The sequence below is a fragment of the Corylus avellana genome, chromosome 2 (genome assembly GCF_965113065.1).
Source record: "Corylus avellana chromosome 2, dhCorAvel1.hap1.2, whole genome shotgun sequence".
NCBI classification, from domain to species: Eukaryota; Viridiplantae; Streptophyta; class Magnoliopsida; order Fagales; family Betulaceae; genus Corylus; species Corylus avellana.
Genome location: NC_142491.1, coordinates 7,364,179 through 7,378,005, shown reverse-complemented (window position 1 = coordinate 7,378,005; position 13,827 = coordinate 7,364,179). Strand labels below are relative to the sequence as shown.

At 37.4% G+C, this 13,827-nt stretch overlaps 1 protein-coding gene across 2 annotated transcripts in view; it reads left to right on the top strand.

Moving 5' to 3' along the window:
- Positions 1 to 13,827, top strand: part of NRPC2 (nuclear RNA polymerase C2) — a 29,906-nt gene that overhangs the window by 8,398 nt on the left and 7,681 nt on the right. For both annotated transcript variants that reach the window (XM_059600128.2, XM_059600122.2), the window contains exons 11-26: positions 48 to 107; positions 1,791 to 1,829; positions 2,021 to 2,071; positions 2,226 to 2,324; positions 3,953 to 4,012; positions 4,120 to 4,212; positions 6,189 to 6,290; positions 7,341 to 7,451; positions 7,603 to 7,719; positions 8,041 to 8,157; positions 8,236 to 8,316; positions 10,457 to 10,561; positions 10,638 to 10,718; positions 10,805 to 10,936; positions 11,093 to 11,137; positions 13,714 to 13,791. In XM_059600128.2, coding sequence (XP_059456111.2) covers positions 48 to 107; positions 1,791 to 1,829; positions 2,021 to 2,071; positions 2,226 to 2,324; positions 3,953 to 4,012; positions 4,120 to 4,212; positions 6,189 to 6,290; positions 7,341 to 7,451; positions 7,603 to 7,719; positions 8,041 to 8,157; positions 8,236 to 8,316; positions 10,457 to 10,561; positions 10,638 to 10,718; positions 10,805 to 10,936; positions 11,093 to 11,137; positions 13,714 to 13,791 — 1,371 coding nt within the window. The remainder of the gene's footprint in view (positions 1 to 47; positions 108 to 1,790; positions 1,830 to 2,020; positions 2,072 to 2,225; positions 2,325 to 3,952; positions 4,013 to 4,119; positions 4,213 to 6,188; positions 6,291 to 7,340; positions 7,452 to 7,602; positions 7,720 to 8,040; positions 8,158 to 8,235; positions 8,317 to 10,456; positions 10,562 to 10,637; positions 10,719 to 10,804; positions 10,937 to 11,092; positions 11,138 to 13,713; positions 13,792 to 13,827) is intronic.

Sequence of the window (13,827 nt, the reverse complement as noted above, 5' to 3'; positions counted from 1 at the left end):
ATTTTTCCTGTTAATCTCAACTTTTGAGTGTGTTGCACGACTTTTAGGAATGTGCAAGGCATGGTGTATACACGAAACAGCAAGCCATAGAGCTAATCGAATCATGGGTAAGTTACTGCTTTATATTCAGTGCAATTTACTTCAAGATTGTGGCAGTTTACTCCTTGATTTTAATAGCTTGAAGTGGACTGCAGATGTTAAAACATAAATTTTATTATTCTAGGGATCATTATTGCATTGTTTGGACCCGATACTTTTCTTATGTCATAATTTTACATGCTTTTCTTGGTACCATTTTTTCCTGTTGTTTGATTCCTGATGTTCCTTTCTGGAAAAAGAAGCTTCTCATGGTTTTCATTGTGAATTCTAAGGTATTAATTTGACATTGAAAAAAGCTTGGTCTGTGGCAATGTAGACTCAATCTCTGAAAGTTTTGGCCAGATTCTTTTGTCTTAGTTTTTTCCTTGATTGGACGGACACCCGATTAGGTTTATTGGAGCTTCAGGTCTACTGAGGTGTTTCCTTGGAAGAGCATTTGGCGTACTAAGGCGCCTATGCGAGTGGCTTTTTTTGGGTGGACCGCGGCCTTAGGCAAGATTTTGACTCACGATACCCTACGGAAGAGGAACTTTGTGATAGTGGAATGGTGTTGTATGTGCAAGAAGAATGGAGAGTCAGTCGATCATCTTCTTCTCCATTGCGAGACAGCGAGCATTCTTTGGCATACTATTTTTGATCGTTTTGGGTTGCATTGGGTCATGCCTTGCAAGGTGAGGGGCTTGTTCGATTGCTGGTGGTCGGGAGGTCGGTCCCGAAGTGCGGTAGTGTGGAAGATGATCCCTCTGTGTCTTATGTGGTGTATTTGGAATGAAAGGAATGCTAGATGCTTTGAGAACTCCACTAGGACCATAGAGGAATTGACCCATTTCTTCTTCTTTACTTTGTATTCCTGGACAGCCGCTTGGCTTGCTCCTATAGGGATCAGTTTCTCTGATTTCCTCTTTCTTTTTTCTCCCTCTTAGGCGCTCTCTTTTATACTTCCCGTGTATGTGGGTTGCGCCCCTCTGCGCTTTTTATATCATTATTACTTATAAAAAAAAAAGGTCTACTGAGGAATTTTGAGAATCTGATATGCACATTTTATAGAGAAATTGCAAGGAAAATTCACACACTGACAACAAAGTCAAATGCTCACGTGTTACATTTTTACTTAATAGCTGAGCTTCACCTGGGGGGAATGAATTGGCCTTTAATTCTACATCTTTCTAAATTTTCATTGCTGTCTAATTGACGATCACTATTTTTTACTGTTTTCAATTTTTTGGTTATATTTTCAATGAGACGATTTCATGCTTTTGGGCCCTACAGTGCAATCTTAGAAAATATTTGAATGAGGTTTCGAAACAATCTACCAGCATGCCATCCGTGCAGTCTTGTTAAAATTGCTGCTTCTCTGATTTTTTCTGAAGTGTCCTGATGTTCCAGTTCTAGGGACGTGTTCATGCAAGATGAGCCTGTGGCTATGTTTATTTGACGCAACACAACACACACACACACACACACACACAAATATTTTAACATTACATTCTTGATTGTTACCTGGGGGTTAGATTGATGAGAACTTTTTTAAAATTGTCTGGGTATTTCTTTCTTGCCCCAAATCTAGGAAACTACTATAGTAAAAATGGGTTTATTGTTGATGGGTTTTTTTTTTTTTTTTTTTTTTTAATGTTATTGTTATCAATGGTTGTCATGCATTTTTTAACGTCCAAATGAACTTCTTGTTGCAGGTGAAGAAATCTACATATTCCGGTGCTTCATCAGAAAAGGTCTTCTCTCTTATATATGTGTGGATGTGTGTGGACTACACTTGTCTTGGTGCTGTATAGCTACGTATAATAGATGCATGTGTGTGTGGGTGTGTTTTTGTGCGTATGATAGATTTCTTTTCTACTGCCAACATTTTTTTTTTTTTTTCACTTTGATAATTATAACTCCAATTAGTCTTATTTTTTTATAGGAAGGTAGAGGTTTATCGATCCTTCGATATATATTTCTCTCTAATGTTCCAGTAAGTGTTTTTTTTTTTTTTTTTTTTCTGCACTTCTCAAAGTTGAAACTTTTGATGGTTCACATCTTCTTCTTTTCTTTTCTTTTTTACACCTTTTGTTCTCTCTTTCTTTTGCTTTATCTTATATAATTTTTGGTTTTTGTTTTCTTTTTAGGTGCGTCAGGATAATTTCCGTGCAAAATGTATATATGTTGCGGTAATGTTAAGACGCATGATAGATGCAATTCTGAATAAGGATACACTGGATGACAAGGTAATTCATTCCATTCCAAACCTATATATATATGTTTTTTTTCCTCAAGTGGTAAGTGTAATTATCAACTCTAACTATGCAGTGTTATCTGTTCAACCAGTGGATCAGTGGTCTGAGTAGATTTTTTTAAAAGAATATAATTGTTTTTAGGATGATTAGAAACATCGAAAAAGTATATTTGAAAGATAATCCATATAAGAGATGCGATAAATATATAGCTTAGCACGTATATATTTGATTGGTTGCATGTAGATATTTGTAACTTTTTTTTTTTGGTTCAAGGATAAATACAATTGCGTAGAAACCATTTCTGTTTTATAGTGTGTAGATCATTATTTGAAATATGTTCAAGCTATTTCAATAATCCACAGGTGTCTTTTGCTTGAATCTTTATGTATGTATATGTGTGTGTGTGTATATTTGTATTTATGTATTTATATACACACGGGAATATTTGTGCACATTCTTGAAAAAGAAAAAAGAAGCCTATATAGATATAGAAAAGGCAACCTCAGAACACAAGTACAATAATAGCTCATTGATAAAATTAGTATGCTCCTAGTTTCAATATTTGGCTGTTTATGTTTCTCCTTTAGTGATTAGTTATCATGATTTTCTTGTTCTTTTTGCCCTTACTACCTAGGTGGCTTCTCTTGTATACTTGCTGTATATATGAGGGCGCCTTACGCTTTTAATGATATTTCAATTAATTATTAAAAAGTTTCAATACGTGGCTTGAAATGTGAAATATATTTTTTACTTAAAAACTAAGCATTTAGTTCATTGAAACCTATTTGGGTTAGCTGGATCTTACAAAACCAGGACAGGTCAAATGGGTTTGATTCAATTTTGACCCCAACCAGTCTGTCCAACTTATAGAATGAGAACTGGCCTGGTATGGTGCCAAGTTATCTGTTCACCTGTTGACCGGCCTGGCTGGGCTGGGTCTTATAACAGAAAGGGGGCACAACTCAAGTCCACTGAACTTAAATAAGAGAAACACCTTAAAACGGAGGGCATAACAATTTTATCATCATGTACCAGTTGATCCACAAATCTATAGAGGATGAAAAGAGGTATGCTCATTCACCTATCAAAAAAGAAAAGATTAATTCTCATGTTTACTGAAAGCCATGTGCAAAGCTTGTAGGAACTAAACCCTTAATGAGAGGTTGGAAGTTTTACAGTTTGAAATTGTGTTTATCGCTTCTGCAGATTTCACATTGAATGCAGTGGAAGCTTTTACCAACCTAATACACTCTATTCCCCTAAACCTTCATTCACAGTTTGCCAAATAACTTCAGCGTTGGATTTATCCATGTTGACACCCATGTTCGTAGGCTTTGGTTTGCGGGATAAAAGGGTGGGGGTGAGGCTCAGGTAGATCTTAGGTTTAAATCTTGCCTTGTAAAAGAAATGTTGATACTTTCCTATCCTTTTTGATCCGGCCGCTGACTTCGATGCTATAATCATCGTCCCTCCCTTCTTACAAGGGTAATGTAGGCTGGTTGGTGCGTCTCACGCCTCGGTTTACTGCCTTTTCTGGATAGAATGTAATGCCAATTTATCTATGAATAGCTTGTAGGTGTTTGAGTAGATGCTAAACAGATTATTCTTTCCTTTTGTAGGATTATGTGGGAAACAAGCGGTTGGAGTTGTCTGGTCAGTTAATTTCTCTGCTCTTTGAGGTACCATTATTCAGATTCATACTCCTAGCTGGAAATATGACAAACACACGATCTTTTATTAATTTTCTCCTTGATCTTTTATTCCCTTGGTCTTTTATTTATTCTAGGATTTGTTCAAGTCGATGATTGAAGAAGCTAAGAAGAGGATGGACATGAACCTGGCAAGGCTTAGCAGGTCTAGCCGATTTGACCCTTTGCAAGTAAGTTCAGAATTTTTTTTTACTGAAATTGAAGTTTTTCGTTTTTTTGAGAAGTTGTGCTGAAATACATGGATTTTCGAATTCAAGTGTAGCTAGCAAGGCTATATGACCTCTAGGAGGCTAAAATTTTATGGACAAAATTTTTGTACAAATTGGTTTGTAGGAAATTTACTACAAACCAGCTTCTAAAAGTGACATGTGTTCCTGTATATGAGAAACATATGCTTTTTTAATAGCATATAATTCTTACATGCTTTTTTAATAGTTTAAAGGACACATGTCACTTTTAGAGGCTTAGCATATTGCTTTCAACCATTCTTCATCCTAATTTTTTTGTGAAGAGCTCTCGCTTCCCTCTCTCTCTTTTCTAGTTGTGGCGCATGCATGCATTGGGAAGAGGTCACTGGGAACTCCAAAATGTTTGCCCAGGTGGGATAGACATTGACTAGCCAGCTTGGAGCGTTTGGGTCTTGAGGTATTCCCACGTTTTCAGTGGCTAAAGGTTGTCTGAGATTAGAGAAAGGTAGTTTTGGTGAAGGTCTCGAATTGTGCATCCCCATAGAGATGTGGCTAGATGTTAAGAGTGGCTGGACTTTGGCCAGGGCTATGTTGCTACTAAGCTAAAGTAGTCCTGTCCAAGCCTCATGTGGCCCATGCGGGCCATGACCTTAAGGATAAGGCCTTGATGGTCTCAGGGGGCACTTGGGTCAAATTCCCCCTTAAGCCCAACCCAAAATTGCTAAAGTGGAGAAATTACTTTGGCCCACATGCTTTGGGCTAGCCTCAATGACCACGAGCAATGAGTATAAACCCAAAACTAATTTATTGGGCTTGGGCGTGAAGAAGGGTTCGGATATCCCACCACCGGTGGTCATTCAGAGGGTCACCCAAGCAACGCTGTTTTGGAGTCTTGAAAACGGCTGCCATCATGTGGGGAGGGCAACTTAGTGTGGTATAGTGATCCTTCCGGTGAGATCAAAGTCAGTGGTCCTTCTCACCGTGACCCAATTCTCTCCGAGGAGAAGTTTACCTTGGTCTGGAAGCCAAACTTCGTTGATGGTCCTTCCTAGTACTCCCCGAGATCAGAGAATGTTAAGGAACTTGCCTAAGGTCCTTCTATAGTGTCTTGGTTTGCAATGATGGCTTTCATTTCCCTTGGAAGAGTGTCTGGCGGACTAAAGTTCTTTTGAGGACGGCTTTTTTGGCTAGGTCGACGGCCCTAAAAAGATCATTACCGTAGATAATCTGAGGAAACAACACATCATCGTTGTTGATAGGTGTTGTATATGTAAAAGGAATGGGGAGTCTATGGACCATCTTCTTCTCCATTGTGTGGTTACCGATTCCTTATGGGATGTTTTCTTCATGTGATTTCGGTTGTCTACCTAGATGAGTAGTTGACTTATATTCGTGTTGGTGGATTGACGGTAACACATGGAGTGAGAAGATGTGGTGATGGTGTCTTCATGTCTTTTGTGGTGTCTTTGGGGGGAAATGAATGACATAAGTTTTGAGGACTGTAAGAGAACTTTGGCGGAGATTATCATTATTTTTCTATACTTTGACTTTTGTTTCTCCTTTAGTAATTAGTTATCATGATATCTTTGTTCTTTTTTCTCCTTCTAATTAGGTGTTTTCTTAGTATATTTCCTGTGTACCTGTGTGCCTTATAATTTTAATGATATCTTGATTACTTATATAAAAAAAAAAAAAAAAACATAGCAGGTTGCATCTTTACCTTGAAATGTTATTCCTGTGACATTTATATATTCTAACAGCAGTTCCTGATTTCAACTTTTGGCCCCATCTTAGTTTTGTTAAAATGCTAATTGCATCTTCACTGGATATTGATTATTTTATTTTTTTAATTGCAATTTAGATCTCTGTTCAGTTTTTATCCTTCCATCTTATGCCAATAGTTTCTGATTTCTTCTTGGTATAATTTTTCTTTCTTCTTTTTTTGATTTGTTTTGTAGTATATACTTGGGCGCAGTATTTCTGATGGCCTAGAAAGGACACTTTCTACTGGTAACTTCAATGTCAAACGGTTCAGGATGGAGAGGAAAGGCATGACACAGGTTGTTTATATCATATCATCTGCATCTGTATTCATTTTGCTTTTATGCCTTCATCCTCCTATCAAGCTCTAATACTTCAAAAACCACCTTCCGCACAGTGGTACTTTATCCTATATGACACATTTATGCTTGGGACAGGTATCAAATATCTTCGAATAATTAAATAATATAAGGAAATAAAATATTATATTTACTCTCAGATGTATAGCGAATATGGCAGGTTTGCCCTGGATATGGTGGATATAAGTGTCTGGATTTCAGAATTCGTACTTTATTTTTTCAATGGGTGTGACAATGTTAATTTAAAATGTTTACCTGTCAAAATGAGTGGATAATTAAAAGGGAGTATCTTGGGCTGATGCCTTCTTTCCTCTCTTTTGATTTCTTCTTGCTTCTCTTACTTCCTCTCTGTTTTTGGATTCTCTCTCTCTTCCTCTCAAGTAGAAAAGTTAGGGACTAGAGCAAGAATAGAAATCAGCAAGATTAGTACTGTCAATTTTTTTAATCATTCAAGCCATGCGATTGCCAGGGTCAGATTTCCTTAATTTTCTTTTTCAAGCTCCATTTGGTTGCTGATGGATTTAGATTCCCTTCTCCTGTCTTCTTAATCTTTTTTTGTTCTTTCACTTTCACTTCAAGTTTTGTTCGGTTGAAAATAAAAAGAAAAAAATATCTTTGTTTGGGTTCAATTGATGTATCAAGATACTAGAAACTTTGGTTTTATGTTGTTGTTCCTTGGCAACCAAAGAGAGCATCCTAGTAAATTTAGAAAGAGTGATAATGTAAGCATTACTCCTGAATGCAATTTCTGATTGGTATTTTATATGTTTTAAAGCTTGTGGTGTTTCTTAATATATGGCTTAGGAAAGAATTACAATGATCATATATATACATTTCATTTATTAACTTTTTCCTGCCATAAGCTGTCCAAAATTTTTGTTACGTTGTTTTGCTATATCCATACTGAATTTTTATTTTTATTTGTTTTTCAAAGGGTATTTAAAAATATATTCGAATTGTATAAACTCATAGAAAATTTTCTATCGACAGCCTCTATCTAGGTTATCCTTTATAGGGACTTTGGGGCACATGACAAGAATATCACCACAATTTGAGAAGTCGAGGAAAGTAAGTGGACCTCGAGCTTTGCAACCTAGCCAGGTAAGCTTGAAGTGTCTGCACTGCCTTTAAAAGCTTTCATGACTATCATTGTTGTGTGCTAGCGTGCACTTTTGCATCTTAAGTTGTTTAGATTTCTTTTACTGGTTTATTTAATCATTTATATTGTGTTGTGCTGTCTTTCTTGATACAGTGGGGAATGCTTTGCCCATGTGATACTCCGGAAGGTGAAGCTTGTGGTCTGGTAAAAAACTTGGCCCTGATGACTCATGTTACAACTGATGAAGAGGAGGGCCCATTAATTTCTCTGGTATGTTTCAGTTACTAAAACTCTAATAGGCTTAAGATAGGGGAATGTGAACCCGTGTTTTCAGGAGACTTTTGCTGTTATTAGTTGTTTTTGTCGTGTTTCAGTCATATTTTCTGTATTACCTGAATATTTGTGATGCTTCTGTGATGATCTCTAGCATATTAACATATGATATGTAATATATGATACACACACACACACACACACACTGCTTCATTGATGTATTATATATATAAATATATGATATGAAGATATTCAAAAACACTTCTCCTTATGTCTATGTTGCATATCCATTTTATTCTTAATTACTGCTTGTGATAGTGCTACTGTTTGGGCGTTGAAGACTTGGAACTACTATCTGGAGAAGAGCTTCACACCCAAAATTCCTTTCTGGTTATATTTAATGGGCTGATCCTTGGCAAGCATCGGAGGCCACAGGTATAGCAATATTCCCTTGAGATGAAGCTTTATAAGTACCTTTTTGTTCTTTCTTCTAATATTTTATTTCTTTTTCAGAGATTTGCTTCTGCTATGAGAAAGTTACGGAGAGCTGGAAAAATTGGGGAGTTTGTAAGTGTGTTTGTGAATGAGAAGCAGGTAAATTCTTCAGAAACTGCCATTATATTCTTCTTCCGAGTTGTGTGATTTATCCTTTTTTGATGATGTGGTATAATGTGATGTCTTTTATATTTTTATTTTTATCACAGAAGCATTTATTCCTGTGTTTGAGGGGGAGTAAAAAGCTTTGGGCCTGTATGGTAAAATTTTGAGAAATGTTTTGGGTTTTGAAAAAGGTAAAAGTTGAGAAATGATTTGGTGAGGGCTACATTTGAGAAAATTTGAAAATTTGAAAATTGGTTTGGCAAAATTTTGGAAGAGTGTTGTGTAAAAGTTAAAAATTGAAAAATATTTTTATAAACTAAAAGAACAAAGATAAAAAAATGATAAAAAGATATAAGTAGTGCTGCCACAAGGTTGCGTTGCCGCTAGACATAGTGGCTGCCAACCGGGCAGCAGCAGCAGCACCATCTTTTTTTAACGATATTAAGTTATTTTTATAAAAAAAAAATATGTTGTGCTTTATTTCTTTCAGTTTTTTTTTTTTTTTTTAAATGTTTTGAGAAGAATTTTGTTGTTTGTTTTGAAAAATGTGTTTGTGGTGGGAGGGACATCTGAAAATCAGTTTGGTCAACTAGTTTTGAGAAGTTTGCCTAACTAGCTCAAATTCATAACCACTTGCTCCACAAACTTTGTTGCCCAAGAAGAAAAGTATCAAGTAAAAACAAAACAACTGAAACTGATTATCTGTTTCAAAAAATCTACATTTCACAAATACTTCTTAGTTCTCTCAATATAGTTGTTCCCCCTCCTAGTACTCTACAATCATAACTCGTGAATGCTCTCTCCCAGCCCCTCTCATTTAGAAAGAAAACCTAGTTGCTGTCTCGTCTAGGAGGAGGGAAGAATCTCCTCTCCTCCTTTTTCCTTCCTCATGAAGTTTTTACCTTCGGGTTTTCTTAGTTTAGAGTTTTCTCTAATCCCTTTTGCCTCTCATGAGGACATATCCGTCGCCTTGTGTGCGATTTATTCCTTATCCTCCGAAAATCACATCTACCCCTTCACTGCCGCCGTGCCGCCTCCTCTGTACCGCCAAATCACCTCCTCCATCCGGATCTTTTTTGGGTTTTGTTTTTGGCTCCTTTGAAGTTAGATCTGTCTTCCTTTGTCAGATCTACCCACCAACGCGCCTCACCACCATCTTCATAGGCCTTCTTGTTCTCCGTCGCCGCCTTCCGTGCCTCCTTCTGGCAGCCATGCGCCGGCGTGTGGATTTCATGCGTCCGTGTGACTTTGCCAACACCTTCGTTGATGTTGCTGATTTTTGGGTTTGGATTTTTATTTCTACTATTTTCTTTGTATTTATGCTTTGTGTTGTTTTCTCTGGGCTTGTTTGTGAGGATTCTTGTTATCGGAGACCGGTTTGCTTCTCCGACAGATCCATCTCGGAAACTGTTAGTGCCTTCCTTTCATTGGCATCCTTTTGGATGTCTTGTTCGATGCTTGCTCATGGGGTACCTTCCGGTTTCTTTGGGATTTGCTTCTTTAACCGCTTTTTGCAGCCCTTTCAGAGAGGCCTAGGTCATTTATGACCCATTGCCTACTATTTGTGTGTATTTCCTGCACTGTAATTTTCATTTTGGGTGCGGTGTTTGGGAGCCTACCCATTTTTTGGTGTTTTAATCCTTGTACCCATCCCTTCTTTATCTTTGAAAAAAAAAAAAAAGGCCTAGTCCGAACAAAGAAGGGTAGTGAATCTGGCCCTGAACGGCACCCTTTGGTATTTAAGTCACAAATGGCTGCTGATATTTAGAATATCTGAAATTATTGGAATGGAATATTAATAGAATCTTTATACAGGGTAATACAATGATTATCTTCCTCTTACCTCTCCAAAACTATGTCATTTTTGGAAGCTTTTTTTCTGAATTTATTGTGTAAACAGTGAATATGACTCTCTAATGAAGGAATGTTTTGGTTCTTTCATAATCTTGCTTCATTTTGCTGTTTTCACTTTGATCTGTGTCTTGAATGGGTTTTAATAATCGGTTAGGTCAAATTGTTAATTGTGAATGGAGTGATCTATGTATTTTATTATTTCCCTCTAAAACATGCAATGTTTTCCAGTATATATAACCGTAAGTATACAGCTCACTTTTTCGGAAAAAATGTTTTTCAGCGTTGTGTTTATATTGCTTCTGATGGAGGTCGAGTTTGTCGTCCACTTGTTATTGCTGACAAAGGCATATCAAGGATCAAAGAACATCATATGAAGGAGTTAGTGGTAAGCCTCATTTCTGCCTCTTGTCCTAAAAAAAAATGGTTATTTTGAAACTGATTTAATTTTTTGTTCTGTGAAGGATGGAGTGCGCACCTTTGATGATTTTTTAAGAGATGGATTGATTGAGTATCTTGATGTTAATGAGCAAAACAATGCATTGGTTTGTTACTCTGAACAAATTCTTTTGCGGCTATGTTGCTATTCTTGATAGACAATACCTCTTATTGTTTACTATCTGCTTCATAGATTGCTTTATACGAGGGAGAGGCTACACCAGAAACAACACATATTGAAATCGAGCCTTTGACCATCTTAGGTGTTATCGCTGGGCTCATTCCATATCCTCATCATAATCAGTCACCTAGAAATACTTATCAGGTGTTTTCTCTTTCCCTTTTTTTTTTTTTAATTTTTAATTTTTATTTCTTTTGTTAATCTATACATAATTTCTATGATTGATATCTTAAATTCTGCATCTCAATGAACTAAAACTTTCACACTTGTGTTCTCAAATAACTTGCTTTATCTTGATAGTGTGCAATGGGGAAGCAAGCCATGGGAAATATTGCATATAACCAGGCAAGTGATTTATTCAATACTGTCAATTTTTCAGTTTTTTTGGCAGGAGTTTTAGTGTTCCTGGTTTTGCCTTTTAGCATGTTGTTGGTTTTGAATTTTTACAAAATAAGGATTTTTCTGTTCATAAAGAAATTACTGATAGCTTTGTTGTTCTGTCGGATACTGCTATGATACTTTTTCAGTCATGTTAGATCGATTTCAATCACAAAATAAATTGGTCTCAATGCAAATATGTATACAATGCCTGCAAATACATGTACATATATATAAATATAGATGAGCAGGTAGATTCATGAATTGTTCCACCAACCTATCAATCAAGAACCGTCAATGTTCTGTGATTTTTTTGTTCTTTTACATAGAATATTGTGAGATGTATTTCATAAAAAAATGTTCATTATTATAACTGAGTTTAAATCGTGCATATAAACCGAAAGGTGAAAATATTTTTTTTTTTGTAAGTACCCTCCTATCTTTACCACGGCTAGAGCAATCACCTCGAACATCAAAGTTTAAGGAGCATTCCAAATTTGTTTAGCTCCCTACTACTTTTCGTACCACGTTTAGGAGTTGCCAAAACCTCATGATGGTGTTCTTCTTTAAGAACTGTTAAGAGAGCTAAGGACTGTTTCTCATGACGCACACGTGATATCCTCACAATAGGGAGCGATCTCCTTCACACATTGTACAATCTCGGAGTAAAAGCCTTCGCTCACCTCTCCAACCTCACCGTCCCCATCCAACCCATCCAAGAGACACAAGGCATGGCCTTTCCCTATCTCTCCCTCTCACTATTCAACCCCCCTCCCCCCGCTGAGACAAAATCAACTCTGAACACTGCTCGGGGCTCGCGCTGGGAGAGGAAATGACAATTTCAACCACAACACCAGTGAGGAAACTGAGAAAGCTTGGGAAAGATGCATTGGCGGGTTCTAGAAAACCAAGCCTACGGCAAGAATGAGGAAAGTTCCCCAAATTGATCAAGGACAAACAACAGCCTCGGTGAGTTGAAAATGGCCACTAGCAATGTCTGAGTGTAATGCCCTAGCCGGGGTAGCAAGAGGATGAAGGATGAAGGGTGCTGAGCAGATTTTGATGTCATCATTGGTGTGATGTGAGTGAGACTTGCTGCTGTCGAAATCTGGGCTACTACCAGCTAGAACACTAGCCTTGGCTGGAACAAAAAGTGACCTCCGATGTCATCTGGTAGCTACGACCTCGGCACCTTCAACCTTGCTGTAGCTGACCCAACGCAGAACCCATTGCCAGAAGGAGACCCGATTGCCGAGTCCAAGCAAGAAGATGAAGGGCGCTGAACCACCGGGTCCATAGACACTTGTACAACCACCCATCGCAACCCCCAAGAACCTTCCTGACTCGTTGGAACCTCTTTGCTCGATGAACGCCTTGGAGCCTTCTCTAAAGGAGTGGATGAACTTTTTCACCTCTGTATTGTGCACCAACGCCTCCACCTTGAATCTCATCCACTCAAAACACAGCTTCCCCATAAACACCACATGGGGCAAGCCTCTTCTCCTTTCCTCCAACCGAAGAACAGAAGCCCCATCTACCACTGAAAATTCAAAAGTTTTTGCCTCAACATGAAGCTAACTCGCAAAATTCATATCACCTCAAACTACAGCTACCCCACCAGCAAAACATAGCACAAATCGAAACTGCTCCAACAACTAAACAAACAGAGACAAGAAACTACTGAAACCCACCACAGACTGCGATGATGACTTCTTCCAAGCATTCATGGGACCTCCCAAAACCAACCAAGATTAGGAATGGCAAGACGATAGAGAGAAATAGTGTGATGCGCCTCCACATGCCACTGCTAGAGAGAGAGAGAGAGAGAGAGAGCGGAAAAGTAAAAAGTGAAGAGAAAAATCTAATTTCATGTATGAAAACTGCAAAATGGTTTTGAAAAAAGTATATATATTAATTTAGTGGAATCAATTTTCTTTTCTTTTTATCTAAAAAGTATAATTCTATGGACTATGGTTGCAGCCTTCTGTGCTTATCCATGAAATGTTTTTTTTTTTTTTTTAATCAAAAAACAATTGTAAAACTTCTGTGTATAGCTTTGGTGAATAACCATTTTGACCTCAAAACTACCAAAAAATGTTCGCTTGAAGCCAAAATTAAAAGATGAAAGTTTTGACGGCGGTCACAGGTATTGATTATCAGATACTTCCTTTTTCTATTTTGCATGTTCCATTGGTTATGTTCTGGTTGCAGTTGATATTGTGTGATGGATCTTCTCTATTCATTTTCCCTTTTAATGACTGATTCCTTCCTATGGTCTTTTGTGGGTTCAAGTTGTAAATTTGTAAAACATTTTATCCAAGATGATTTGTTAGGCAAAAGCGGATACGTTGGTTTCTTTGTGTTGTCCTTGTTGATAAATCAAAATGCCCTTGCCCCTGCCTGAAAACTCTAGTCTTTGTTTTTGGCTTTGGCCTTTTTTCCTTGTGTAGTTAGATCATGCATAATTGCTCACAAATTTCAATTTTAATTGCAATGAATCTGTTTGTGTAAAGCTAACATAGCCCTAATATCTTGATTTGTAGTTCTGTCGGATGGACACACTTCTTTACCTACTGGTGTATCCTCAACGACCTTTGTTGACAACAAAAACAATTGAGCTGGTTGGTATGCATTATTTTGGAGTATTGCAGGCAATT